The following is a 26,702-nucleotide window of genomic DNA, read 5'->3' as shown; positions in this document are numbered from 1 at the left end:
GTAGTCACGCGAAGATTCTGGTCACCGCAAAGTCTAAGGCGAAGGCGGGATAAATCATTTGAGGTGAGAGGGTCAAGGCCAATATGGAACAGATTATCTCTGTCAATGATTTCTGGTTGTGCTCTCAAATCTACTAAACTTTTTTTTTTTAAAAAAACTATATATCCTCTCAAACATATAACTTGACCTCTAAGCTTGTGTGAATGCAACAAATGAAAATTCCAGCATGTAATCTATACTGGCACTTTAAAATAAAATCATTACGTCGCTCAGATACATTCAATGGAATATACATACCGCACATTTTTACTGCACAGAGTTTAACGCTCTTTTTCTCTCGAAATTATATATCCATTCCACTTTCCCCACAAAATAGTACCCTAATGATGCATTTTTACTCTTTTCTTTTTAAGCTTATTTATTTATTTTGAGAGAGAGTGTGTGAGCAGGAGAGGGGCAAATAGGTAGAGAGAATCCCAAGCAGGCTTCTCCACGCTGTCAGCACAGAACGCAACTCAGGGTTTGATCCCACGAACCATGAGACCATGACCTGAGCCAAAATCAAGAGTCAAATGCTTAACCAACCAACCCAGGCGCCCGGATGCATTCTTATTCTTAAGAATTGTTTGATTATCACAATGAGATACCACCTTACACCTGTTAGGATGGCTAACATTAACAACTCAGGCAGCCACAGATGTTGGCCAGGATGCGGAGAAAGAGGACCTCTTCTGCATTGCTGGTGGGAATGCAAGATGGTGCGGCCACTCTGGAAAACAGTGTGGAGGTTCCTCAAAAAACTAAAAATAGAACTAGCCTACGACCCAGCAATTGCACTACTAGGCATTTATCCAAGGGATACAGGTGTGATATTTCGAAGGGACACATGCACCCCCATGTTTATAGCAGCACTATTGACAATAGCCAAAGTATGAAAGAGCCCAAATGTCCATCGATGGATGAATGGATAAAGAAGATGTGACATATATACACAATGGAGTATTACTCAGTAATCAAAAAGAATGAAATCTTGCCATTTGCAACTATGTGGTTGGAACTGGAGGGTATTATGCTAAGTGAAATAAGTCAGAGAAAGACAAAAATCATGACTTCACTCATATGAGGAGTTTAAGAGACAAAACAGATGAACATAAGGGAAGGGAAACAAAAATAATATAAAAACAGGGAGGGGGACAAAACAGAAGAGACTCATAAATATGGAGAACAAGCTGAGGGTTGCTGGAGGGCTTGTGGGAGGGGGGGAGGGGCTAAATGGGGAAGGGGCATTGAGGAATCTACTCCTGAAATCATTGCTCCACTATATGCTAACTAATTTGGATGTAAATTTTAAAAAATAAAAATAAAGTTAAAAACAAAAGAATTGTTTGATTACCGTATTATACCTCTTTGCAACAAATATCTGCCTCTTTCTTCTCAATTGTTAGTATTACAATTACTAGTTCACAATTGATTAGAACATTATAAAATTGAAAATTCATTAAAAATAAGTAAAACTGTATTAAACACGACAAAGAGTGAGTTTTACGGTGCTTTAAGAAAAGGAGGTTTCCCTCCCTCCTCCCTCCCCTCCCTCCTTCCTTCCTTCTTTCCTTCCTTCCCTCCTTTGTAAAATGAGAAAGGAAGTTTTCCCTTTGCCTATCACCCTCACTTGGACTTGACACATCATTCTCTTCTGAATAAACAAGCTATCCTCAAAAGAGCGTTACCAAACACATTTCTAGAGACTAACAGAGAGTCTGTTGCTTCTCAGGATATAGAGGCCGGCATACCAAATACTGCTTTAGCTTAATCTCCTGGTTCCAGGAATAATTTACTTATCTTATTCTTCATGGCTCTTGATATTCCTAAAGACCCCAACTAATAACAAGGTGAAACGAACAAAAAGATTTCCTGCTCTCTCAACTGAACTGTGCTAGAAATGATAAATTTGGAACTCTGCCAATCACTGTCTGGCGTTGTAAGTCTTGGGCAATTGGCTACCCCTTTTCTCCAAAGGCCCTGTGCCTCATACACAATTCAGGTTTCAGTTCTGTCTACAGAAGGAATTTCTCTACCCTTTCGCAGAAATTTTTGACCATGACAATGATTAAGCAACTCTGCCTTTTCAGTAATTGCATTTTACAGAAGCAAATTATATGACTTTGAAACAAGAAATATCTCCAAGGACAACAGTTTGCCTGATCTTTATAGGTTCTAGAGCCAAAGCAATGTCACGACACTAAATCCTAATAAATGTCAGAGCCCACTGGGAACAGAAAATTGTTCCCCAACAGTCAGTTCTCATATCGTTGACTCATATGGTAATAATAAAATAGGGCTTGAATTCACATCTTCATTATTGCTCGCTCTCTGTAGTCCATGCTTTTCCCAGAAATTACTGCAAGATTAAAAGTGGCCTCTTGGGGCGCCTGGGTGGCGCAGTCGGTTAAGCGTCCGACTTCAGCCAGGTCACGATCTCGCGGCCCGTGAGTTCGAGCCCCGCATCAGGCTCTGGGCTGATGGCTCAGAGCCTGGAGCCTGTTTCCGATTCTGTGTCTCCCTCTCTCTCTGCCCCTCCCCCGTTCATGCTCTGTCTCTCTCTGTCCCCCCAAAAATAAATAAACGTTGAAAAAAAAATTTATAAAAAAATAAAAATAAAAAATAAAAGTGGCCTCTTCTAGAATTTCTCTGATCAAACACGGAGGTTACAGCCCCTTTTACCTAAGAAATCAAGGCCAATTTTACCAATCGGGAAACTGAGCACAATACTTTCAAAGTTGAGCTGATAGGCTACATAACCCAATGATATTTGACAGACAATTCTTCCTTGAACCATATTGTTATTTGTTGTATCAGATTCACTTGGGAAGGTTTGACACACTTTCTCCGCCAGCTTGAGTAGTACTGCCTAGCAACCAGAAAGAAGGGGCAAGCCCTTGTCCCTTTAAACAGTGGTGGGAATGCTACCAAAACTACTGAATTTTCTTTCATAGCATAGTATTTGCATCTCTGTCCCCCCCAGAAGGGTGGCTGTCAGTGGGATCATAATGAGTGAAACAAAGATTCGGGTTATCTGGTAAAAACAAAACAAACAAAAAGCAGCAAGAAACAAACAAAAAACTCCCAGCAAATCATCTACCTTAACCCTGCATGCAAAATAATATCCTTAGCTACTATTAGCAACTCACTGAGTTAATCATTGGTTATTTAAGCAGACGCTACAAACTCACACATAAAGTACTTCTTTACGACAACGCTTTACCAACATCCTGAACTCACTCTTGTTAGCTTGAAAGGGTCAAAGTCTTGTTTTCAGATGTTTCAAAGGACATGAAAGTCATATGAAAAGGTTTTTAATCTCTCAATGCCAGATAATTAAGCATTTGATCTGCCCTGGAAAGAGAAATATAATTTCAGGTGGATTTTGATAAAGTCTTAAACACAAAAAATAATTTACATCCTTCTAACTAGCCATGGAAGGCTTATTTTCCACTGTACAGTTAGAAAAGTGCTAGATGGTCACTTTGACTAAATTACACCTTACATTTAGCCAGAATTATTCCAAAGTGACATTAAACTGATGCAGGCGGAGCAAATTTTCAACGCGATACCCAAGCATCATAAATTCAAGGCCAAAGCTACGGGAAACGTTTTGCAGTCAAAACTGAGGAACTTTTCAGGCACTAATTTGCTACAGTTTATAAATGGCTTTTCTTAATCCGAGAATTGTTTTCTTTTTCAAGTTGGTGAGAAATGTAAGTTTATGACCAAGAAACCAAATGCACTCTAAAGATGTTGGGGGACACTTTCTGACATTTGAGGGATTTACCATGCCTCAGGGGGGCACAAAAATGCAATCAAAGTCTGTCTCGAAGGCTTGGACTTGCTATATGTTACCATTTTACAGCCTCGGTAAGTCTAACAGCAGATTCTTAGCACCCAAATCTTTACCTCCCACTGAGGACATGATTCCGTATTACTAGTCTAAAACCTGAATCTTTGGAGCGAAAACTAGCCGGTTGGTCTAACACCTTTGTTTCTATGTGGGAAGTTTCGAAGATTAAGGCACTATACAAATAAATTAAGGACTCCGGTCACAGTTATCCGATTTTGCTGCTCAAAGCAAGAATATAGCAAAACACTGTTATCTGAACACAGTCAAAAACAGGGGGGGAAAAATCCACCTACCTAAAAAAACCAAAACCACACATCAAAGCTCAAGCGCGAGATTCTCTCTTAGAATGTATTTATTTTTCAGCTAGACACAAATTTCCCCAAATGCTTTTCCAGCGCTGGGCAGGCAGTTTTAGAAGCAAGAAAGGACCAATCGTGTTAAAAGCAGCCACGTTTATTTTAAAAACTCATCCGAGGCAAGTAGAGAGGTAACAGCCCTCCAGACTGGGCCAAGATGAAAGGAAATCCCCGGATATGCACACGGTGCTGAGTCAAAGGACGAAGGCATCAAATCTTGCCAAAAAGGATCGAAGGATGTATTTAAGGGGGCAGAACAATTTTTATCTAATATAATTAGAAGGTGAAAGATGACTTTGCATGTGGGGCACAGCTACCCAGCACACCAAAACACACTGCAATACCAGAAATCTGAGTCCTGCAGTGTTAGGACATTTTGCTGTTATCTAATTCATAAGGAAATTGGAATTTTTTTTTTTTTTTTTTTTTTTTTTTTTTACAACGAAGATCGCCAAGCCAAGCAAGTGGGTGACTGAAGAAGTTATCTGGGAAATTCCAAGGATTTTTTTTTTTTTTTTTTTTTTTAAGGCTGGACTGCCAGGCCCAAAACTATAGATGAGGCTGCCTAGGACCACTCTCTCTGCTCCCAGCCTGGTTTTCGAGGAGCTGCAGATTTTTTTTTATCCTGAGCTTAAAAACACCAACAAGTCTGGAAACTTAGTGGAGTCAGGATAATGTCAGTCACCCTCATAGCAATGGAGGTGGTGCTGGCCAATACCTTAGGGGTTTTACAGAAACCTTTACTACAAGGCACAGTCAGTCCATCTGCACATAGTAGATGGGTGCCTCGAAGACATGTTAGCATTGCCGACAAAGTGCGGTAGTTAACCTTTGCTGTTGCTTGAAGTGTTTCCCGGAGCAGGATGGTGACCTAGTGCTCAACATTCTTTTTTTTTTTTTTTTTAATGTTTATTTTGAGGGAGAGAGAAACAGAGTGCAAGCAGGGGAGGGGCAGAGAGAGAGGGAGACCCAGAATCCAAAGCAGGCTCCAGGCTCCTAGCTGTCAGCACAGAGCCCCGACGCCGGGCTTGAACTCACGAACCATGAGATCACGACCTGAGCCGAAGTTGGACGCTCAGCCGACTGAGCCACTCAGGCGCCCCTCAATATTCTCTTCAAATCCTTTTGGTTACATCATGCAGAAGAGACTTGACTCGGTGTTTATTTGTCTCTTTTACCCTTACCCAATATTATTTACTAATCACATGTCTAAAAAGGGAGAGCAGATTTGGGGCTCTGTTTTCACAGTGATACTACCTAGCTGCAATTTAATAACATGACTTTGTTTTCATTATATTTTAAGGTAATCCAATCAAAGTGATACGTTGACAATTTTCCACTTACCAAAGTGACAGGCTTTCTTTTACACATAAACTGACATCCAAAAGTGAGTCATTTTAAAGAAAAGTCTTGAATAAGTAAATTCCTATAAATATAAAATTAGAATGGGATGTGGACGTGGAAAAACCCATCAAGATCATGTTATTGTCCGAAGTTTAGAAAACCCTGTTGTAGGGGCGCCTGGGTGGCGCAGTCGGTTAAGCGTCCGACTTCAGCCAGGTCACGATCTCGCGGTCTGTGAGTTCGAGCCCCGCGTCAGGCTCTGGGCTGATGGCTCGGAGCCTGGAGCCTGTTTCCGATTCTGTGTCTCCCTCTCTCTCTGCCCCTCCCCCGTTCATGCTCTGTCTCTCTCTGTCCCAAAAAAATTAAAAAAAAAAAAAAACGTTGAAAAAAGAAAACCCTGTTGTAAAGTCTAGTTACCACATACATGAACTAAACATGTTTGTTTTACAAACTCCACAATTAGTAAGTTTGTGACCAGAAGAACTCTTTCCTATCAATTGTAAGGTATGTGATTAATAATAACCACATTTTTAGCATAACCTTACCTTAAATCGCTCATTTTATGGCTGAACAAACTGCAGACCCCAGAGAAGCTCACATGTCTGGAGTCCTCGGCCAGGGTACTGACCTCGCATGTAGGAGAGGACAGGGACCTTTGGTCTCTCTACTTGATGCATAGAGTTTAGGCAACATGGTGAGCGAATTCCAAGGTAACTTACACTTTACTTAAAATAGATTTTCAGGGGCGCCTGCGTGGCTCAGTGGGTTGAGCATCGGACTCCTGGTTTTCGGCTCAGGTCATGACCTCTCCGTTGTGGGATGGAGTCGTGCAATCGGGTGGGTTTTAAGATTCTCTCTCTCCCTCTTCCCCTCTCCCCTGCTGGCGCGCTTTCTGCCTCTAAAAAAATATTACAACATAAAAGTATACATCAGACTATAAGCACTTGATTCAGGAAGGGCTGAAGAGCTGTCTGGCTTATTTCTACCCTCACTGCTCCTTGAAGACAGCCCCTTCTCCAGGTCGGGTGGGGGTAATGAGGACAGAGCCCTCCGAGGAAGCCACCTACTGGGCATATAAAAAGGAGAGGAGGGCTGCAATTTTTCCAGCTCGCTGTAGGGATATTTTGAGATTTTGCTATTTTGTCCGTCTCTTTTGTCATGCTTGCATCCAGGCAACAAGAATGAGTTATCAGCTCATGTGAAGCTGTGACCCGAGGCTCCAGCTGACCCCCGGATCGGACTGGCCTTCCCCGGCCACTCTCCCACTGTCCCCAGCGATCGTTCACACACACCTCTCGGGACTCCTGCAGACTTCCCATGTCCCTTCCCCGTGTCAGCCCTTCACGGGGAAAGCGGGAGCTGTTGGAAGAGAACGAGCTCTTTTCTCAATGCTAAATCTAGCGAGCTGCCTGCATTCACACCTGTTCACTGGCAGAACCTGAGTACCACCAGGTTACACAGATTTTTGTCGTCTCGATCACTTTTATTCCCCGAGGCCTAAAAACAGTGCCTTGTAAGTAACAGATGAGCAAATACAGATCTTAACAAGTGAGTTAAAAAACCACCTTCCTTTTTGACACATTAACTGGAGCTGTCCCTGTGCCTGTTTGAGATGAACCCGTCACGAGTCTCAGTTCTCACTCACTCCTTGTTGCCTGCCTGTTCAGATGTGACTGTTGCAATAACCCGCTTCTCCTGACAGCATGCATCCGTCCCCTTCTAATGGAATATTCCAATATGGTCACGCTATATTGTCTCCTTAGGAGTTACAATCCTCCCTTAGCTCGCTCACCTCAGCTACAATCATGCTTCCCTTCACACCAGAACTTGAGGCGCCCGGGGGGCTCAGTCGGTTAAGCTTCCCACTCTTGATTTCGGCTCAGGTCACAATCGCACGTAATGAGACCGAGCCCTGTGCAGGGCTCTGGGCTGACAGCGCGGGACCCGCCTGGGATTCTCTTGCTCCCTCTCCGCCCCTCCCCCGCTCGCACGGTGTCTCTCAAAATAAATAAACATTAAAAATAAATAAAATAAAAACATAAAAACTTGAGTTGTCCGTAACTGCTGATGCTACCTCTGCGCCCTCCTGGTCACCGGCCACTCCAAGCGGTTCCTCATCCCCAAACTCGCAGCCTGTTAAGGCTGCCATCCCAACCACGTGATTAGCCACTGTCCTCGTCTTATTTGGGTGGCACTTCAATGAGGGACCATGCTCTTCTTGAAACACTTCCCTTTGGTTCCGATGTGCCACATTTTTCTGGCTGATCTCTCGGAGATCTGGAAGTCTCCTTCAGTGGCTCCCCCTTTCCAAGCCTGGAGCGCCACAGGGCCCACCGCTCCCTCGTCTGGATCCACCCAGTTGTTACACAAAATGTAGGTTCGCCCCCGCCCCCCGCCAGCAGCATCGGCCCTACTGAGGAGCTTGTCAGAAATGTAGCATCTCAGGCCCCCACACCAGACCTACTGAATCCAAGTCTGCATTTTGACAAAAACAGGTGACTCGTGCACATTAAAATTTGAGAGGCACTCGAGGTGCCTCCGTGGCTCGGTGGGTTAAGCCTCCGGACTCTTGATTTCAGGTCAGGTCATGATCTCAAGGTCTGGAGACCGAGCCCCAGGTTGGGATTCACACTGAGCGTGGAGCCTGCTTGGGATTCTCTCTCACCCTCTCAAAACAAACAAACAAACAAACATTCAAAAAAATTTTGAGAGGCAATCATGTGTTTACAAATGATTTTAGTCGCATGGCTTTAAACTCTACTCACAGGCTAATTTCCACATGTTTAGCTCCCGGCCCCTCCCTCAACTCCACGTTGGATCCCACAAGAAGTCTAATCAGGAATCTCACACCCAAATGCAAACAGAAATCTTGATCTTTCCCCACAACCCAAAACCCGAGTCACCCTTGTCATCTCTGCTTTCCAATCACTGGGCCAAAATCCTTGAAGTTTCGCTAACATCCATTTGAAGCTAAAAAGCAACTATAGGAATCCTGTGAATTTAAAAAATAAAAATATCTTGAGGCCCTAAGCAGAGTCCTACCGTAAGCCATCAATATTTCTTGTGCAAAGGCTTCTGAGTCTCCGGAGACTCCGTATTTTCACTAAGGCTCCCCAGATTTTGAGTGCAGCATGATCATTGTGATCGTCAAAAAACTCTTCAATATAAAGCTTTCCCCAATTTCCTACCATGGCTTTCGAGAGTCAGCAGTTTCTAGTCCCTTCCACACTGTGTCAAGTGTTCCAGTTAAACTGATGAGCTTGTTTTTACCCCTCTTTCCCTTAAACCTCTGCCTGCCTCCCTTATTTCCCCCTCTGGCCTCAGCTCCAAGATCACTTCCTTCAAGACCTTCTTTAATCACCACAATTAAGACTCACCTCTCTTTCCATCCATTTTCTGTTCTTCTGCTTTACTCCCCTCTAAACCGTTCCCTACCATTACATATATCTGACCATCAGAATGTCTGGTGTGTGAGCAAGGATTGTCTTCTGAACCGCCACTGCTTAGAACAGCACACAAGCAGCACTCGCGTGTGGCGTCTTCAAGTGTTGGTAGACTGTTGGGTGCGAGGGACAACCTCTTGCACATGTTTCAGAACTTAGATGTGCTTCAGAGTCCCATAAGTCTGAATGTAGAGAAGACACCCAGTTTCGAACAGGTTCAAATTTTCATAATATGGCAGTGGTTCCAAAACTTTTCTGTATATAAATCACCTGGGGATTACAAAAAAACTCTAATGTTTCAGCCACATTCCAAATGAATAAGATCACAATTGTTGGGTGTGGGAGAGAGATATCTGTATTTCTTGAAACTCTTGAAGTAACTCTGAGACAAGTTTAGGAACCCCTGGTTTATAGCATGAGTTAATAACCATGATATGAGATAGTATATGAAACCTAGAATACTTAAAAAAGAAATCCCAGTCAAAATATTATGCAAACTTAAGACTTCTATTTCCTGTGTGGTATGGTACAGAAAACAAACAAAAAATTCATAAGAATAAGACTGTTTCAAACATTAGGTCTTGAAGAGAGCACATTTTACAGGATTTTCCATGTCTGTTTTCCTAGCAAGCCTAATCCAAATTTGGGGCCTCTGTTATGAAGTTTATTTTGTTTTCCCCATAAGCTAAGGGAAATTTAATGTATGAAAAAGCGTTGACTTCCATATAGTGACATCTGAAAGCTTTTGGAGACTTTGTACATACCGATATTTTTAATGGTGTCAGGTAAACAGCTCTATCTTGGTAATAAGGATGTCATCACTAAGACAAAATGCTGTATTTTCAAGAGAGAAAAGAATGTCTTTACAACTCAACTATGTTACAACAAATAAATTCTTCATCATGCTGTCTAATACTTCTCGCTCAAGAAGTAATATAACCAACTAGTTCCAGTCATCAAGCAAAATATCCTTAGGACAGAAGTTAATCAAATATTGTGCATTTACCTGTCTCAAAGATCACCTTTAAAGTATTTTCATATCTCAGTATGAGGGACAAAATTAACAAAAGGGAAAAACAAGTCATTTGATTATTAAAATCCTTACCATAGTGCAAAAACTATAGATTTCAAAAAAACCTTGGAGATATTGAAGCCAACCTTGTATTTTGTATTACAGATGTGTAACTGGACACCCAGATGAGAGGAAATAACATGCCTAAAAGTCACACAGGAGAGTTAGAAGAAGAAAAAACAATCTTTTTTTTTGTTCCAAACAAGCAGACAGAATTTTTCACGCTAATCAAAAAGAATCGAGATCATCAGATTAGGAAGAAATGAGGAATAAAAAGTTACGTTACACACAGATTTAAAGGACTGGTCAATCATCTGCCTCCTCCCCCAGACCAAACAATTCTCCGAATATATGTTCATATATATCCATCAATATGCTTACTCTTAAAGTACCAGGATCTTGGAAAATTCAATTTACAAATACATTATTAATTGCATTGTTATAATGAAATTAGTTCATTAAACATGAAAACATCAAACAGCACCAGTACCAGAAAGTGAAAGTGAATACACTATTACTTAAAATAATATATAATCACTGATTGGGACAGAAATCAACTATAGCCACCAGCAAAACTATTGAAACTCCTGTTTGACATAAAGGCAATTATTTAAAGACTAGTATATGCCCTTGTCCCCACTGATAGGCCCGTGGCTAGGCAACTCAGCAGTGGGTCACGTGGAAAATGTTTTTAAAGAAGATGCTTTTTCTAAATTGCTCAACCTTGAACCATGATACTACAGAACCCCAAATTTTCCAATATAAGCCAATGGCACCATTTTTGGTATCCTAACTATGCTTGCCTGTCCCAATTAAAACAAAACAAAACACAACTCCCTTATTAAGCACTAGATTAAATGTATCTATGATGCAGCAGGAAGGCATTTACAAATGGGCTACTGACAGTGTATCAAAATGCTACTAAGGAAAATACAGCAGCAAATACTCTAATAAGAGCACATTATTCCACATGGAATCCCAAATTATTTTTATCTCTAGCTCCTTAAATTCATGGACGCCTAGAGATGAACAAGTGTATGTATAAATGGGGCTAGGGAGAAAGAAGCTCTAAATGTAGTGTTCATACCTTAAATTACCCAAGATGATCTGAATGCTTACAGAGAACTCCAACTTCATCTAAATTTTTAAATTTTAAAGCACAGAGAACTAAAATACTGGCAAAACTTTGGTGTTTACCTCAGAAACAGCATTGTGGTTTTCAATGAAAATGAAATAGGCCTGGTTTGTGAAGTTCTAATGCTCACACCACCCTCTCCCTATTCCCTGCTCCTTTCATCAGGCGATCTAAAGACTACCTGGTTTAAAATATTTGGTAATTCAGTGCAGAAAATTAAGGTCACAGACAAAGTACAACAACGTTTAATACACCGTTAATACTAATGATTAAAAATTATTGCATAGTCTTATGCATTTACCCTAAAACATTTTCTGAAAGTAAATTCTGAAAGAATTATATAAAAGACAAATAACCTTTTAAAATGTGGATGGCATTTACTACCTCGATCTTCTATCCTTTTTTGCCTTCTCAGTACTTTTGTCCATTGTTTTCTCATTATCTCCCCTGCACTTTGGGCAATACCATTTCCCCTTTGGTTTATAGGTGAGTGAGACACATGAAAAGTGAAACCATTCAATTGGACACTGTTCATTGTCACATCCGATCATTTCCCCATAAGACACTTGGTTACATAAACAGTATGTAGGTTCATTGGGATCTATTGCAAACTCAACAGGCGAAGCTTCCCTCTCCTGCTTGGCCTTGGAGCGCTTCTTTTTCTTGGCTGACTTGGATTTCTTTTCTTTAGGTGGCTGATCATCACAGTCTTCAATCCCATTCGTCATGTGGCATAAATCACGGCTTTCACTGGTTCTCTGTCTGCGGGGTCTTCTGGAAGATCTTTCTGGTTGGCTGGAATCCATCTTTGCCTTATCCGAGGCGCGCTCACCTTCAGCAGGATCCTGAAAACACTGTGAATGCAGCTCCATCTGCCTTGCCCGATTTTCCACCAATTCGAGCATCTGCGTGACAATCTGAATTTTTTCATCTCCCAATTCCTGACTATTGATTAATGCTCTCTGGAGATGCTGCTGTAGGCGTTTTTTCTGGTTTGAATCATCTTCTTTCTTATATTTTTCATAGACATCATCAATTTCCTTTAATGTTTCTAAAAACAGAAGAGAAAAACCAGAACATTATTGTGCATTAGCACATATGATATTTTTCAAGTTAGTTATGGTTCACAGAATTGGTAAAGTTGAATGAACTCAAATCATAAAACCAGTCTCCTCTATGGTATGTATACACTAAAAAAATTATTTCCCCTAGAAAAACCAGACGTTATCCAATATGAAAGTATATTTAGAAATAAACTAATAAGGGGTGCCTGGGTGGCTCAGTCGGTTAAGCGTCCAACTTTGGCTCAGGCTGTAATCTCCTGGGTTCGAGCCCCATGTCAGGCTCTGTGCTGACAGCTCAGTCTGGAGCCTGTTTCAGATTCTGGGTCTTCCTCTCTCTCTGCCCCTCTCCAGCTCATACTCTGTCTTTCTCTTTCTCAAAAATAGAAATAAAACATTAAAAAATTTTTTTAAAGAAATAAACTAGTAAGAAGAATATAAAGCTTTCTTTTTTTCTTTTTTCTTATTTATTTATGTATTTATTTTTTACAAAGCCTTCTAATACTCAGTAATTTATATTAACAAGGATAAGAGGGGTGCCTGGCTGGCTCAGTTGGTAAAGCATGTGACTCTTGATCTCAGGCTTATGAGTCCAAGCCCCACATTGGGCACTGAACTTACTTAAAAAAAAAAAAGGATAAGAGATGTATGCACTAATTAATACATGGGCAAGAACACTCTATGCCACTTTATAGCCCACCTAGTGAAGTCACCTACACTTCACGTGAACCTCAAAACACTCACTGTAATGAAATTTACATGCCAGACTTCAACTGTAAAACTTAGGTTCTAAAACTGGCTACAGACTACTGTCCAACCGTGTTTACAGGATTTACAGCTCAATCAATGACTTGCTACATGACTCCAGAGAGACATTACACCTTTACTTGCGTATCATATCCCTGGACACTCAAACAAAGCAGACACGAGTCACTCCCCCCCCCCCCATATTAGTTTTAATGGCTCTCTTATTTTACCATAGGGGAGATTCTGAAAACCAAGCTATTTACAGAGTGGGGTTAGGTTCCCGTTCTGGCATCAACTGACGAAGCTACTAATACAATTACAGTAAAGTCAGCACCGGATCACTCTGCTTTTGTAGATAACTCAGCAGTTGGTTCTAAGCTTTTTGAACTGCTGATTTTGGTATTGTATAGCATGTGGGACACATTTAAATCAATTAAAAATGTCTGAGTCACTAGAAGGCATACAAAAATCTGAAAATAGAGTTCCAGATGTCACCAAAAATTTACGTAAGATTAAATTTCTATTCTATTCTATTGTTCTATTTCTTGCCCCTCTGAGATACAATGCTGAGTTCTGTCTTACTAAAGGGAGAGAAACAAAAATTAACTCTAATTGATCACATCACATGGCATATCACTGTTTTACATCCTAATATTATTACCAGCACATGGCATACCATCGTTTTGCCTTCCAATATTATTACTTTAACAAGAACAGAAATGCTAGACGAGTAAAATGCGTACATCAGGCTGTCCCCGAGAAATGTTAACACAAAGCAGGCATTCAACACAACTCTTATGAATTAACTCCTCCCTAGAAATTAGAAGTACTCGCATGTGCTGGACGACTGCTTAACCTGGGATACGTGACAAAATGCCACCGCACATTTGAGGGTATTCGTACCTGCACAGCATATTTTAAAACAAAGTTCACATCTAGCCCATTTGCCTGGCTGGGTGACTTTCTTAAGAACGTAATTTTTCTCCAGGAAAAACAAGGACATTACATATTTTCCCCGCAGACAAAATTTGAGGATTAAAAAATAAAGGTAAACCTTATTTTAAATATTCTGTACCTATCAGGATTTGAGGCTAATTATTTCATACCATACAAGCACACTGATATGATACTATGCATGAGAAAAATTCACATTTCTAAGACATCTTAATTATGTAGTGAAAGAAGAAAGGAAACTAACACTTACTAGGGCCCTTGTACGTGATAAAGATTTTCTCATTTAATCCCCACGGCAACCTTATGTGGACGCTATCACTTCCATATGTGAAGAAAATGAAGTTCAAGAGGTAACAACCCCAGACTTTGAACTCTGCCACATACGTATGTCTGGCTCTGCCATTGAAGCATTTGCTACTAAGCTGCACGGAAAGCACTTGAAATTAAGTATTAATTTTTTCTTCAATGATTATTTGCCCAAGACATTAGGAACAAGAATATTGTAACAAAAATTGAGGTTCTCTCATAACCAGGTCCTATAATAAATACTTCAATTGTGAAATTGTTTTCTTCATTTCTCTATTTTTAAAGTCTTTAAGGTTACTTCTAAGATTCTCCAGTAATTTCTGAAAGTGTCTCAAATAGGTAGGAGAGAAATTTTTTTGACTTCTCGTATAATTCATATCACTAAATACTGCCGTAAGTTTTAAATCCAAAAACAGAAAATGCCTAAGAACTAGCAAAGAAACAAAAAGCAGGTGAAATCTGAACCAAGAACACAGAAGTATATAAAGCTAATGAACATAAACCTGTGGAAGCAGAGCTTAGTAAGCGCAGGCACAGACTGAAAACCAGATCCTTGTCTTACATTAATCTTGAAGCTGACCACAATCTTAAAATGTTTATCATCTCTCAATCTTTTAAAGCCTAATACTGTTTCTCATGTTACCAGAGCTACTTGGCACAATTCTAGACGGTCAAGATGGCAGATTTCCCTGTAACCAATTTTCCCTCCCCAATTAAAATGAAAATAGCTTAACTCTTGTGAAGGCAAATATGTCTGTGAAGAAATGCAAAAACATGCAAGTTTTACAAACTTCAGTTACTATTTGAAAAACTAAAAATGTTCAATATACAATTCTTAAGCACATATGTGTCATTCTTAGGCTATACTTCATGTATGTGCTCCATGTCTGTAGAAAATACCTTTAGAGTGCTTTAAAAAAGCGTGTATACAACGTTAATAGTTTAAAAACAAGGATGTGTACGTGAAGGAGCCAGGCTACTTCCCCACCTAATTAAGTGAACAAGTGACTTAAACTCCTTGTAAATTTTAACTCCTTAGTAAAATAAATTTTTACTTCAGAGAATTATGAAATAATGTTCTGGATCGGACACAGCAATGACGCCCAGTAAGTAATCACTATTTAAATCTCTTTCCCCCTAACAGAGATCAGTCCTATCATCAGCCCTATCGTATGGATTCAGAAGGCAGAAATAAGTTATAGATTCAAAAACAAAGAGACACTTAAATATTCTAATATGCTACAGGTCAGAAAATGTCACCCCAGAAGTGGGTTCCTTTGAGACTAAATCATAAGATTAGTGGAGGGTCTAGAAAAACAAAGAATGGGGTCCAAACGTTATCTTTTTGAAGTCCGTATGGCTGTTCCCACATTATGTCCAAGGTCTGTTCCTTGATCAGGGTTAGTAAACGCGAAACGGCTCCCCATCTAAACTTCTCCCCTCCTAGTAGCAGGCCAAAGTCAACCAACAGTGGATGATAAATGATACTCTCTGCAGGAAAGGCTGATTCCCTATCTTAGTTTTCTGACCACAAAGGGTGGCTTTTGCCTCATTACTCAAACTTGGCGAAGGAGGGACCCATGGGTTAAAGGACGCCAGGCGGTTGCCTTGTCAACCACCCACTTCCACCTGGGGCCCGGAAGTGACGCAAGGCCCGGAACCTACGCGGTGCTAGGGCCGGCGACGGTGCTAGTTAGCTGAATGTTTCCTCGTCCTGATTGAGTGGTTGAGAAAGAGTCGAAACACCACGACAGATATGTCCCAAACCCCAACATCGACTGCGCTAGGGACGAATTAACGTCCTGCAACGTTCCGACACCTCCCAACCAGCCAACTCCGCCCAAACCTTCCGGGCACCAGCCATCTTCGAGACGGGCGGGAGCGCGCCCGTCCGCGCCCCTCCCATGCCCTACGTCACGCCCTCAGGCCCCGCCCCCAGGGACGGAGGCCCTCCCCGCCACACACACACCCCTCTTCCTTTCCCCGCGAGGACCCCTCCCCTTTTAACCATTTGGCTGAAGGCTCAGAGGAAAAGGCTGCGGCCCGGAACTTTCCCTGGGGCGGGAGAAGGGAACGAACTCAATTCCCGAGCCGGGAGCCGGAGAGCGGAGGGAGGGACCTCCCCGAGTCCGCCTTCGCGGCCCTCTCCCGCCCCCTCCTCCCCCCCCCCCCCGCACGTTCCAATGCATCTGCTCTCGGGGTGGGGGTCGGAGAAGGGGAAAGCCAGGCCCGGGAGACCAGCGGGTGTCCGGCTGCGGCCGGCCGCTCACTCCCTACAGCCCCCCGCCCGGCTGCACGCTCCCTCGCCGGGGCAGGAGGGTCTGCGGCACCGGGCAGGCAAGCGCCGGAACAAATGCTGCTTAAAATGGCTGATTCCTTCCCACACCAGCTGCAGCCGCTGGGTCTGCAGCGGGGGCTGACGAGCGGCCCCCACCCCCACCCGTGATACCCCACAGAGGTCCTCGCCGACCGCAGCGGGGGAAGGGAGGGCCCCGAACGCGGTCTCCAGTCCCTCTCCCCCGTCCCACACACCAGACCCCCTCTGTGCACTCGGGGAGACTGTCACAGGAGAAATGGAAAGTGGCACTTCCCCGGGCAGCCTCCGAGCGACAGTGCCCGGAGGCCAGCGAATCCGACTGAGGGGAGGACCCGCACACGCAGCTCCGCGGCCCCCTACCTTGATATTTGTTGTCCAGCTCCCGAAGCACAGACACGTTCCTCTGCATGTCGTGGGGCAGCGACTCCACACACTCGAGGTAGTCCTGCACGTAGCAGGTGAGGAGCCGGCTCCGCTCCCCGGTCAGGAGCGCGGCCGACGAGTATAGTTGCTGCTGCTGCTGCCCTAACATCCTGCCGCCGCCGCTGCTGCTCCTCGCCGCCGCCGCCGCCGCCGCCTCCGCATCCAGCAGCCACACATGCAACAGCCACGGCCGCCGCGGCTCCTCTGCTCGGCAGCCCGGCGCCGCGGGGACACCGGCCGCCGCTCAAGAGGGCACAGCCGAGTCCCCCGATCTCCACTCCCCCCAAAAGAAGCCCTCACTCCCCGCCCCCGCGGTAACAAGCCCAGGGGCGGGGCGAGATCAGGGCTCCCTCCTTTTTCCCCTCCCTCCCAAAGACTAGAGCAACGGGGATCCCCCCAGCGGAGCTGGCGCCGGGGTCCCGGGCGTTGACACTTCCTGTCCCCCTGGGAGTCCCCAGATGCTACCAATGCCGCCTCGTAGCACGGATCCCCATGACAAGCCCCTCGCTGCCCCCTCTTCTCCCAATCACCCTCCGTGCCTGTAGGAGAGTCTCTCACTGGACTGCCCCCGCCCCTCCGCCTGTGGCCGCCTCTGCGCCTGCGCAGGACTTACTCCTAATAAGGCCGGGGGCCCGCCCCCACCGCCCTACCGAAGGGTTCGCATTCTCCCGCCTTCCCTCCGCCACCCGGGCGATTGGTCTGTCAACTTTCGGCCCGGAGGGAGGGTGCGGAGGACGGCCAAACGGCAGGCTGCGCCCCGCCCCCTCTTAAAGGGGAAGCGCTGTCAAGCCCGCCTCTTTGCTCAATGCCTGAATGGGACTTGAGCGGGAAGGTGGCTGAGTCCTTCCTCTCGTCTTTCCCACAGGCCGGGGGAATCTTGGTCCAGCTCCCTCGGCCGGGCGTTACCGACATTTTCCCCATCAGGTGGATCTGGCGCGGCAGCTCGCGAGGCCTTAAAAGAGCAGCAGGCGGCCGGCCGCTTTTCGCTACAACCTGGAGTAAGGCCTGCGGGAACTACGCGACCCAGCGTGCAGCGGGCGCGGCTCCCGGCATGCTCGGCGGCGGAGTTCCCGCCGAGCCGCCGCGGCTCGCCCGGCCGCCGCCTCAGCGCTGCCCGCGGGCCCCGGCCCTCCTCCTGCCGCGGCTTTCGGGCTCACGGAGCGCCGGGGAGGGCTGGTAGCCGAGGTAGGCGGAGCTCCCGCGTGCCCCTGCGTTTTCCTTCTCTTTTAGTCCGCTCGCTTTTAAATCTCCCTCCTGGCTTTAGTGTTTTCCGCCCTTTCTCAGACGCGGGAGGTCCGCCGCCGCCGAAGTGCCTCGCAGGTTTTGTCCACCTTCAGGATTCCTCTTTAGTTTAGGCTGCATCTGCCCCCAGAAACGTGTTCGTCCAATAGGCCACCTTTAAGAAAGAATTTTCCCCCCTCCCGGGGTCAGAACGTTTAGACATGCAACGTAGGCGACGCTTACAGAAGGCGTGAGGGGCGCAGCACCCCCTTTTCATCTCTTTTTATCCTAAGACTGAAAACCACGGGGTCGGGAAGAAGCGAAAGAATAAAAGCCTAATCTGTAATGAGGCCCGCGTCCCTGTGTATGTGATCGACTTTCAGGGCTTAATTTTTGTGTAGTGCTAAATGAAACGCCCTGCAGAAGAGCTCATTTTAATTCCAGATGGACTCTCAGAGTATATGCTAACATGTGTTTTTGAAAGAAATGGCTGTAAATAGAACGAATCCGCGGAGGATTTTCGGAGAGTGTCTATGAACACAAGCCCTATTCCGAGTAGTACCTTTGAATTAAAAAGGAAACGTAAGTGGGTGTTGAACTTGGATTTCTCCTTCTATCCAGTTCGTTCGCAGCGGTGGTACACCTGTACGGTGACCTATTTAGAGCACTTTGAAAACATCTGTTAGTAGAAGTACCCATTGACATGCAAAGAGAAATCTAGACACTGATCTGCTGGAAATGCTAAATTTCAAACAAAAAGCCCTCCAGGAAATTCGGCGTCTTGGGAATAATAAAAATATTGCTCGGGACTCGGAGATTGCCTCGTGTTGCTATACTGTGACACTTTTGTGGTTTTGACTACTTGAATATTAAACCGACCCAGGCAGTACAGGGTGATGTGTTTCTGAGAATCGTCTAGGGATTTCATTGTTGTCATTCTTTAATATCTTTCAGATTAAGCAGACAGGTCTTATCAAAAACCCGTCACTGTTAAAAATTGAATTTTTTTTGCTTTTTACCTGAACCCTACTGTTTTCTTATTCATGGATTTGAATCACCGAGTCCTTATTGGCAGCCCCAAATAATGCAAGATGCCTTGTTATTTACCGATTCAGGTTAGACACTGAATGCGCCTATGGGTTTTATTCAGCCTGAGAAGTAATCCGCTGGCAGATAGGACACGTGGTTAGAAACCAGAAGCAAGAAAGGCAGTGATGCAGGCTGCTTAGACTGTTCGGTCCAAGAAGCTAGAGCAAGAAGAGAGGAAGAGGCTGAGTATGGTAATGGAGATCTTTTATACATTCTTTTCACCTTTCATAACTCTTGTTAAACAGGCTGAAAGGAAGCAAAAAATCCAAATGGTGGGTTTTTTTCAGCTTGTGTTGGCCTAAGCGTGTAAAAAACACTCTAATATGGGGGGGAGGGGGTGTGAATTATTTCAGACGTGCTTTTTTTTTTTTTTTTTTTTGCTAAATTAATATAAGCTAATCAAAGGCTTATTCCTGCCATACCTGTGAGAGCACACTGTGTGGAGAGAGTACTAACTTGGAAAAAAAAAGAAATCACCGTATTCCCTAAACTCAGTTCTTGACCTTTGGTTATTTATGATGTTCTTTTCTTCTCAGTAATCACTTACCTGGACATTTGGGGGGTTTTCACATTGGGTTCCCTTACTCTGCTAAATGCAAAATCTAAAAGCCCCCAGTTCTTTGCATAGGAATTAATTGGTGATATCAAGTCCTCTGATAAAGCAAAAAGGCATATTATTTGCTCTTCAAACTGTTTTCTACCATGAAGTAACCCTAAAAAAGATAAGTAACTGACTCCCCCAGATTAGTACCAAGTGTCTGGGATTACCTGTAATTTTGAAATCAGTTTCTTTTAAGGGGTCCCTGGTGGGAAATGTTTCTGCCTCTAAACCTTTGTCTTATAAGCTTTATTTATATTGTGAGAGGGGAGGGCAATAGCTTCAAACTCTCATTGAAAACAAAATTAGCAGGGGAGGGTGCCTGGGTGGCTGAGTCAGTTAAGCCTCCGACTTCAGCTTAGATCATGATATCACAATTGGTGAGTTCGAGCCCTGCATCAGGCTCTGAGCTGACAGTGCTGAGCCTGCTTTGAATCTTCTCTCCCCGCCTCTGTCTCTGCCCCTCCCCAGCTTGTGCACTCTCTCTCTCTCTCTGTCTCTGTCTCTCAAAAATAAATAAACATTAAAAAATGCAAAACTTAAAAAAAAGAAAAGAAAAAGCAAATTAGATAGTTCTGAAGGATTCCTAAAGATACTACCTGAGAAAATTTCAGCTATTGCTTAAGTCAGGCCAATTAAATTTGAAATGCTTTTCTTCTTTCTACTTCTTAATATTTTTAACACTTTTTTATTATGGAAAGTTTCAAACACACACAAAAATTGAGGTAATAGTACAATAAATCCTAATGCACTATTCACCAGCTTGAATATTTATCAATATATGACCAATATTATTTCATCTGTAGCCTTCCACGCTTCCTATCTCCTGCTGGACTGTTCATTTTATCTGTAAATACTTTAAATATGGAGGGATAAGAGAATTTTTTAAAAAACATACCCACTAGAGCACCTGGGTGGCTCAGGTGGTTAAGCCTCTGATTTCAGCTCTGGTCATGATCTCACAGCTCAGGGGTTCGAGACCTGTGTCAGGCTCTGTGCTGACAACATAGAGCCTGGAACCTGCTTTGAATTCCGTGTCTCCCTCTCTCTCTGCCCCTCCCCCACTCCTGCTCTGTCTCTCTCCTCAAAAATAAATAAACATTAAAAAATAAAAACATACCCACAATTCCATTATCCCATCAAGACAATTATCTACCGTTTAATATCCAGACAATTAAAATGTCCAAATTTCCCCATTGTCTCAATATCTTTTTACAGGTTTAGCAGGATCCACACAAGTCCCATATCTTGCATTTGGTTAGATTTTTTTCTAAACCAGTAAGAGGCAGTTAATTTCCAAAAAAAAAAAAAAAAAAGGCAGTTAATTTCCTATTTAATTCAGTGAAGCAAATAGCAGTGTTTTTCTAAGGAGGGTATTTGGATAGTTAGAAAGCACTGTTAAAAGTATAAGGAAATTGAAGAAAATCACTTTAGGGCTCCTGGTTAGCTCAGTGGGTTAAGCTTCCTACCTGTGATTTCAGCTTAGGTCATGATCTCCTGGTTCATGAGATCAAGCCACCACCCCTCCCCCCTCCTTGTCAGGTGGGGTCTGCAATGTCAGCTGACAAGCACAGAGCCTGCTTGGGATTCTCTCCCTCTCTGCCCTTTTCCCACTTAGGCACATGTTCTCTCTAAAAATAAATAAACTTCAAAAATAAAAGCACTTTAGGGTGCCTTCAACTTGATGTCGGCTTAGGTCATGATCTCAGAGTTTGTGAGGTCGAGCCCTACGTCGGGCTCTACACTGACAGCATGGAGCCTGCTTGGGATTCTCTTTCCTCTCTCTTTCTCCCATCCCACTTGTGTTGTTTCTCAAAGTAAATAAGTAGAAAGAAAATCACTTTAAATAAAAATCCTCATATTAACAGGTCACCAATTGATAGCCCACTGTAGAAATGTAATTGTACCTAATGCAAATAAATAAATCATTACAAATCTAAGAGTTCATATTTTATTTGTTCTAGAAGGTCCAGTGAAGCATTGTAAGTTGTATTGAAAAAACCTAAAACTTTAAATCAATTCATTAGCACAATAGGCAACCAAAAAACGAAACAAAGCAGTCTATTTCCATTGAACTCAGTTTTAAAGTATTAATTGCTTTATTACATAAGTGGTACACACTAATTGTATTTAAAAAACAAAAATAGAGCTAGGAAGAAGATAGATAAAAGTCACTACAAACTGGAGATAAAACTCTTCTTGGAATCTAAGTATATAATTGCATTTTAGTTTTTTGCTTTAAGGAAATGCTTGGGCTAGGACTAAAGGATAAAGTTAAGAAAATACCAGATTCTCAAGCTGGAACTTTAGAAATCTGAGCAGTGTTGGTCTGTGCATTTAGTTTGTGAGGTAGACAGCACAGATTTAAAATTGGGTGTATGCAGTCAATCCCACTATGGGTTCTGACTACTGACAGTGGAAGATGATCACAGCCAAAAATGAAGGGACTATGAATGACTGGGACTAGTAAAGAGAAAATTCAGTATCATGAACTATCATTCCCATGGCCAAGAAGAAAAGCAAACACATATTATCTACTTTGGTTATTCCAGACAGAAAAAAATAACACATATGGTATACTTTGCATATCGCTGACCAGAAAAACATTCAGTTTTCCCTAGGTGGTTACCATAGTTACATGAGCTGTTTATAACATCAAGAGGAGGAACTAGGTCACAGTATTGAAGGAGTTTGAATTATGCAATTATGCTTCCTAAAAACGGGAAAACATTTAAAATTTAGGGAAGAGAGATTTATACTATATGTTCAAAATTGAAATTGTGGTCTAGGTTTGCGAGTGAAACTTAAAATTTTGTCCAAAATTAAATAGTTGATACTATAGGTATAAATTGTTCAATCTATTCAAATGCTGCAATGGCTAGATTCCTAAGTGTGGTAGGAGTTGCCAGTGCATTCCTTGAAGATCCCTCTTTTATCTTAGTGAGCCATCTTATCTTAAAATGTTTCTGCAGGTAATCAGTAAACCCAACAATGGCCTAGAATCTCGGAGTAGCCAAATCACATGTAAACTGAAACTTTGACTTCTTACCTTCTTTGAGAGCTTGAGATTACAGCTTGGCGTCAGATGCTACTCTTAAATTGGTCATAGAGATTTTCCTATTAATTTCATCAATGGATAGAGAAAAGTGGAGGGAGGGAATGTTTTGAAAGTGGTAGTGGGACACCTGTCTGGCTCAGTCAGTAGAGCCAGCAACTTTTGATCTCCAGGCGGGGAGCCTGCTTTAAAAAACAAAACAAAACAAAAAAACTTGAAAGCTGTGGTAACATAGACTAAACCGCATCTTTAAATTAAATGTATATATTATATATATACCTTTATATATTATATGTTATATATATATATTATACATATATATATATATTTTTTTACTAAGAACCTCAAAAATGATGATTTTATTCAGGAACCGTGTCTGTTGTTATCAGAGCCCTGCACAGTGCTCAATAAATAGAAGTTAGATGCAGGAAAAGAAAATTAAAAAGTGCATCTCGAGGTTGCAGGATTGCAGATGGTTATTTTTAATCTCATGATCAGTCTAGACTCATAGACTTTTTATAGCAAAAAGTAATCTTAGATCAACGATTCCCCATCAAGGAAAAAGAAGAGGCAACAACACATAGTCTCTCTGAATAGCTGGGTAAGCCTCTGCTGCTCATAGTAATTTATCATAATCATCATGGCTGTAATGATGGGGAAGGGGTTGAGGATCCCTATTAATGGATCACCTCTAGACCAACATTTTTTACAGATGATGATTTGGGGACCCAGAGGAGTTAATTCATTTGCCCAGGGTCACATGGCAATTTATGATTTAAGCGTACACCTAGAAATGTGGGGCGCCTCGGTGGCTCAGTAGGTTGAACCTCTGGCTTCTGCTCGGGTCATGATCTCACAGCTTGTGAGTTCAAGCCCCATGTGGGGCTCTCTGTTGTCAGTGCTGAGCCTGCTTTGGATCGTCTGTCCCCCTCTCTCTTTACCCCTCCCCTGCTCACACACTCTCTCTCTCAAAAATAATAAGTTAATAAAAAATAATAAATTTTTGAGAGAGGGTGAGTTGGGGAGGGGCAGAGAGAGGGAGAGAGAGAATCCCAAGCAGGCTCCACGCTATCAGAAGAGAGCCTGACGTGGGGCTCAAACTCGTGAACCTCAAGATCATGACCTAAGCTGAAGTTGGATGCTTAATTGACTGAGCCACCCAGGTGCCCCAGGCTGCTCTACTCTTTTATGAATAAAACATACTATTGGCCAGGAGATTTTTGCTAAATTCTTTGTTCCTTTTAAATTATTCTGATTGGTTTTTCTCTTTTCTAGAAGGATGGAATATATTTTACTTAACAGGTTTTTAACTTTATTCACTTAAATATTTTTTCAGTGTTATTTCCCTGTCTTCTTTTTAAATTGAAGTATGCATACAATGTTATATTAGTTTCAGGTGCACAGCATAGGGGCTCCACAGTAGGTATTAGGCACATTAGGCTGTCCTTAACACGAAAAGTGTAGTTACCCTCTGTCACCATACAAAGTTATTACATTAGTCCCTTTGTGTTACTTTTTATCCCTGTGACTTATTTCTAATTGATTATTTAATGAGGCTTTATTGGAGCTGGTGTTACATGAATCACTCTTGTCATGGTTAATTTAATCCAGCATTTGGTAACTATCGATTTCTGAGGGTGACAATTTTTTAAAAATTGCTTATCCAGTTTTAGTTCCATAAATTGAGGTTCTCTGACTCTTTTGTGGGGGGGGAGCAGGCATTTCATTTTATTTTTTAGTGAAGTATAATTAACATACAGTGTTCTATTAGTTTCAGATGTACAACATTGATTCACCAGTCCTGTAAGTGACTCAGTGTTCACCACAATAAGTATAGTCACCATCTGTCACCCAACATTATCACGATATTTTTGATTAACTTCTCTTTGCTGCACTTTTCATGTCTGTGAATTATTTATTTTATAACTGGAAGTTTGTACCTTTCAATCTCCTTTATTTCACTCATCCCCCCTCCACTCTCAGACTCTTTTATATATGGAAACCAGTATAGATCTCACTTTATGCAATGTATGTGTTTCTGGAAAATTGTGCTCAAACCTCATTTTGCTGTAAGTAATATGCAATGTGCCAGTTCTATAAAACAAGAGATCCAACTTTTGAAAATATTTACTTAATACAAAAAAAAACCCTCATCTGGCTTTCTTTCATTTACTAGAATGGCCTCAAGTGTCTTGCTCTGCTTGAGAAAACAGTTCATGCTCCTCCTTATCTAACCGCAGCCTAGGTGTACTTTCTTTTGCTTGTTCGAACTGTGGCATACATTCCAGATGCTTTAGCATGATATCCTGTGGTCACAGAAACGCCATCATCAGGGAGAAGGCTCTGAAGAAATGCCCACAAGTGACAGTAGAAATGTTTTCTTCTGGTATCTGGCTAAAGTAAGCACCAGAATTAGAGGCATAAAAAAGTCAAAGATATAAAAGATGAAGGGAAATTTTGAGTGGAAAATATTAGAGGCTAAAAAGCTTTCTGGGAGCACCTGGATGGCTCAGCCGGTTGAGCATCTGACTCTTGATTTTGGCTCAGATCTTGATTTCATGGTTCCTGAGATCAAGCCCTGCATTGAGCTCTTCGCTGACAGCATGGAACCTGCATGGGATTCTCTCTCTCCCCTTCCCCTGCTCACACGCTCTCTCTCTCTCTCTCTCTCTCTCAAAATAAATAAGTAAACTTAAAAATACATACATTTTAGGGGCACCAGGGTGGCTCAGTCGGTTGGGCATCTGACTTCAGCTCAGGTCATGATCTCGCGGTCCATGAGTTCAAGCCCTGCGTTGGGCTCTGTGCAGACAGCTCAGAGCCTGGAGCCTGCCTCCGATTCTGTGTCTCCCTCTCTCTGACCCTCCCCCGCTCACACTCTGTCTCGCTCTCTCTCTCAAAAATAAACATTAAAAAAAATTTTTTTAAATACATTTTAAAAAGCTTTCTGTTACAGGAAAGTAGAAGAATCAGAGAAAGGAATGATTATTTAAGTCATTAATGGTGGTAGTACATTAGAATTAAATTTAGGGACCATGATATGTAAATTATTTCTATGGATACTAGTTGTGATTCTTTTATGTGATTCTTTTATTCTTTTTCACTATGCAGTGAAAAACACAGTTGTAACACAGGGTTGGGCGAATAGTCTCTCTAACTTAATCTTTGAAAATTGGCAGGTTAATTCCAAAATAATTTCAAAAGAGCCTAGTGACTTCCTTATATGGTGTTATCTTTAGAATACCCCTAACTTTTTGTATCCAGGTAAATATCTATGGAAGAATTGTCCAGCAATATATACTGGTAATAGTTGCCTCTAATTTAGGGCCTGGGGATCTGGAGTTGGAGAGACACTTAGTTTTCACAAATGCCATTTTGCACATTTAATTAAAAATGTTTTATTTGAATATAATGGACACAGTGTCACACAGATTTCAGGTATACAGTGTAGGGATTCAGACAAGTTTATACATTATGCTATGCATTTAATTTTTTTTGCATTTAATTTTTTGATACATGTATTACTTTAATAAAATCTAAACTTTATTTTATTTTTAAACTTTATTTTAAATATAAAAGAAGCAAGAGAACTTTCTGTACATTCTGGAATAACAAAATGCATATGTATACTACCTCCTAGGAAAGGACACATAATCTAAATATTTAGAGTCAGTTTACTTTTATGA

At 42.3% G+C, this 26,702-nt stretch overlaps 1 protein-coding gene across 1 annotated transcript; it reads right to left on the bottom strand.

Annotated features, from left to right (window-relative positions):
• Window positions 1-9,370: 9,370 nt before the first annotated feature.
• On the bottom strand, window positions 9,371-17,618 carry ING2 (inhibitor of growth family member 2). Its single transcript, XM_043558220.1, has 2 exons — window positions 16,991-17,618; window positions 9,371-12,296 (listed from the first exon to the last, which is right to left on the bottom strand). Exons 1-2 carry the CDS (start codon window positions 17,160-17,162, stop codon window positions 11,626-11,628), a joined length of 843 nt encoding a protein of 280 aa, XP_043414155.1. The 5' UTR covers window positions 17,163-17,618; the 3' UTR covers window positions 9,371-11,625.
• Between the last annotated feature and the right edge of the window lie 9,084 nt (window positions 17,619-26,702).

The sequence above is a fragment of the Prionailurus bengalensis genome, chromosome B1 (genome assembly GCF_016509475.1).
Source record: "Prionailurus bengalensis isolate Pbe53 chromosome B1, Fcat_Pben_1.1_paternal_pri, whole genome shotgun sequence".
Taxonomy (NCBI): Eukaryota; Metazoa; Chordata; class Mammalia; order Carnivora; family Felidae; genus Prionailurus; species Prionailurus bengalensis.
This window is presented reverse-complemented; position numbering and strand designations above follow the sequence as displayed.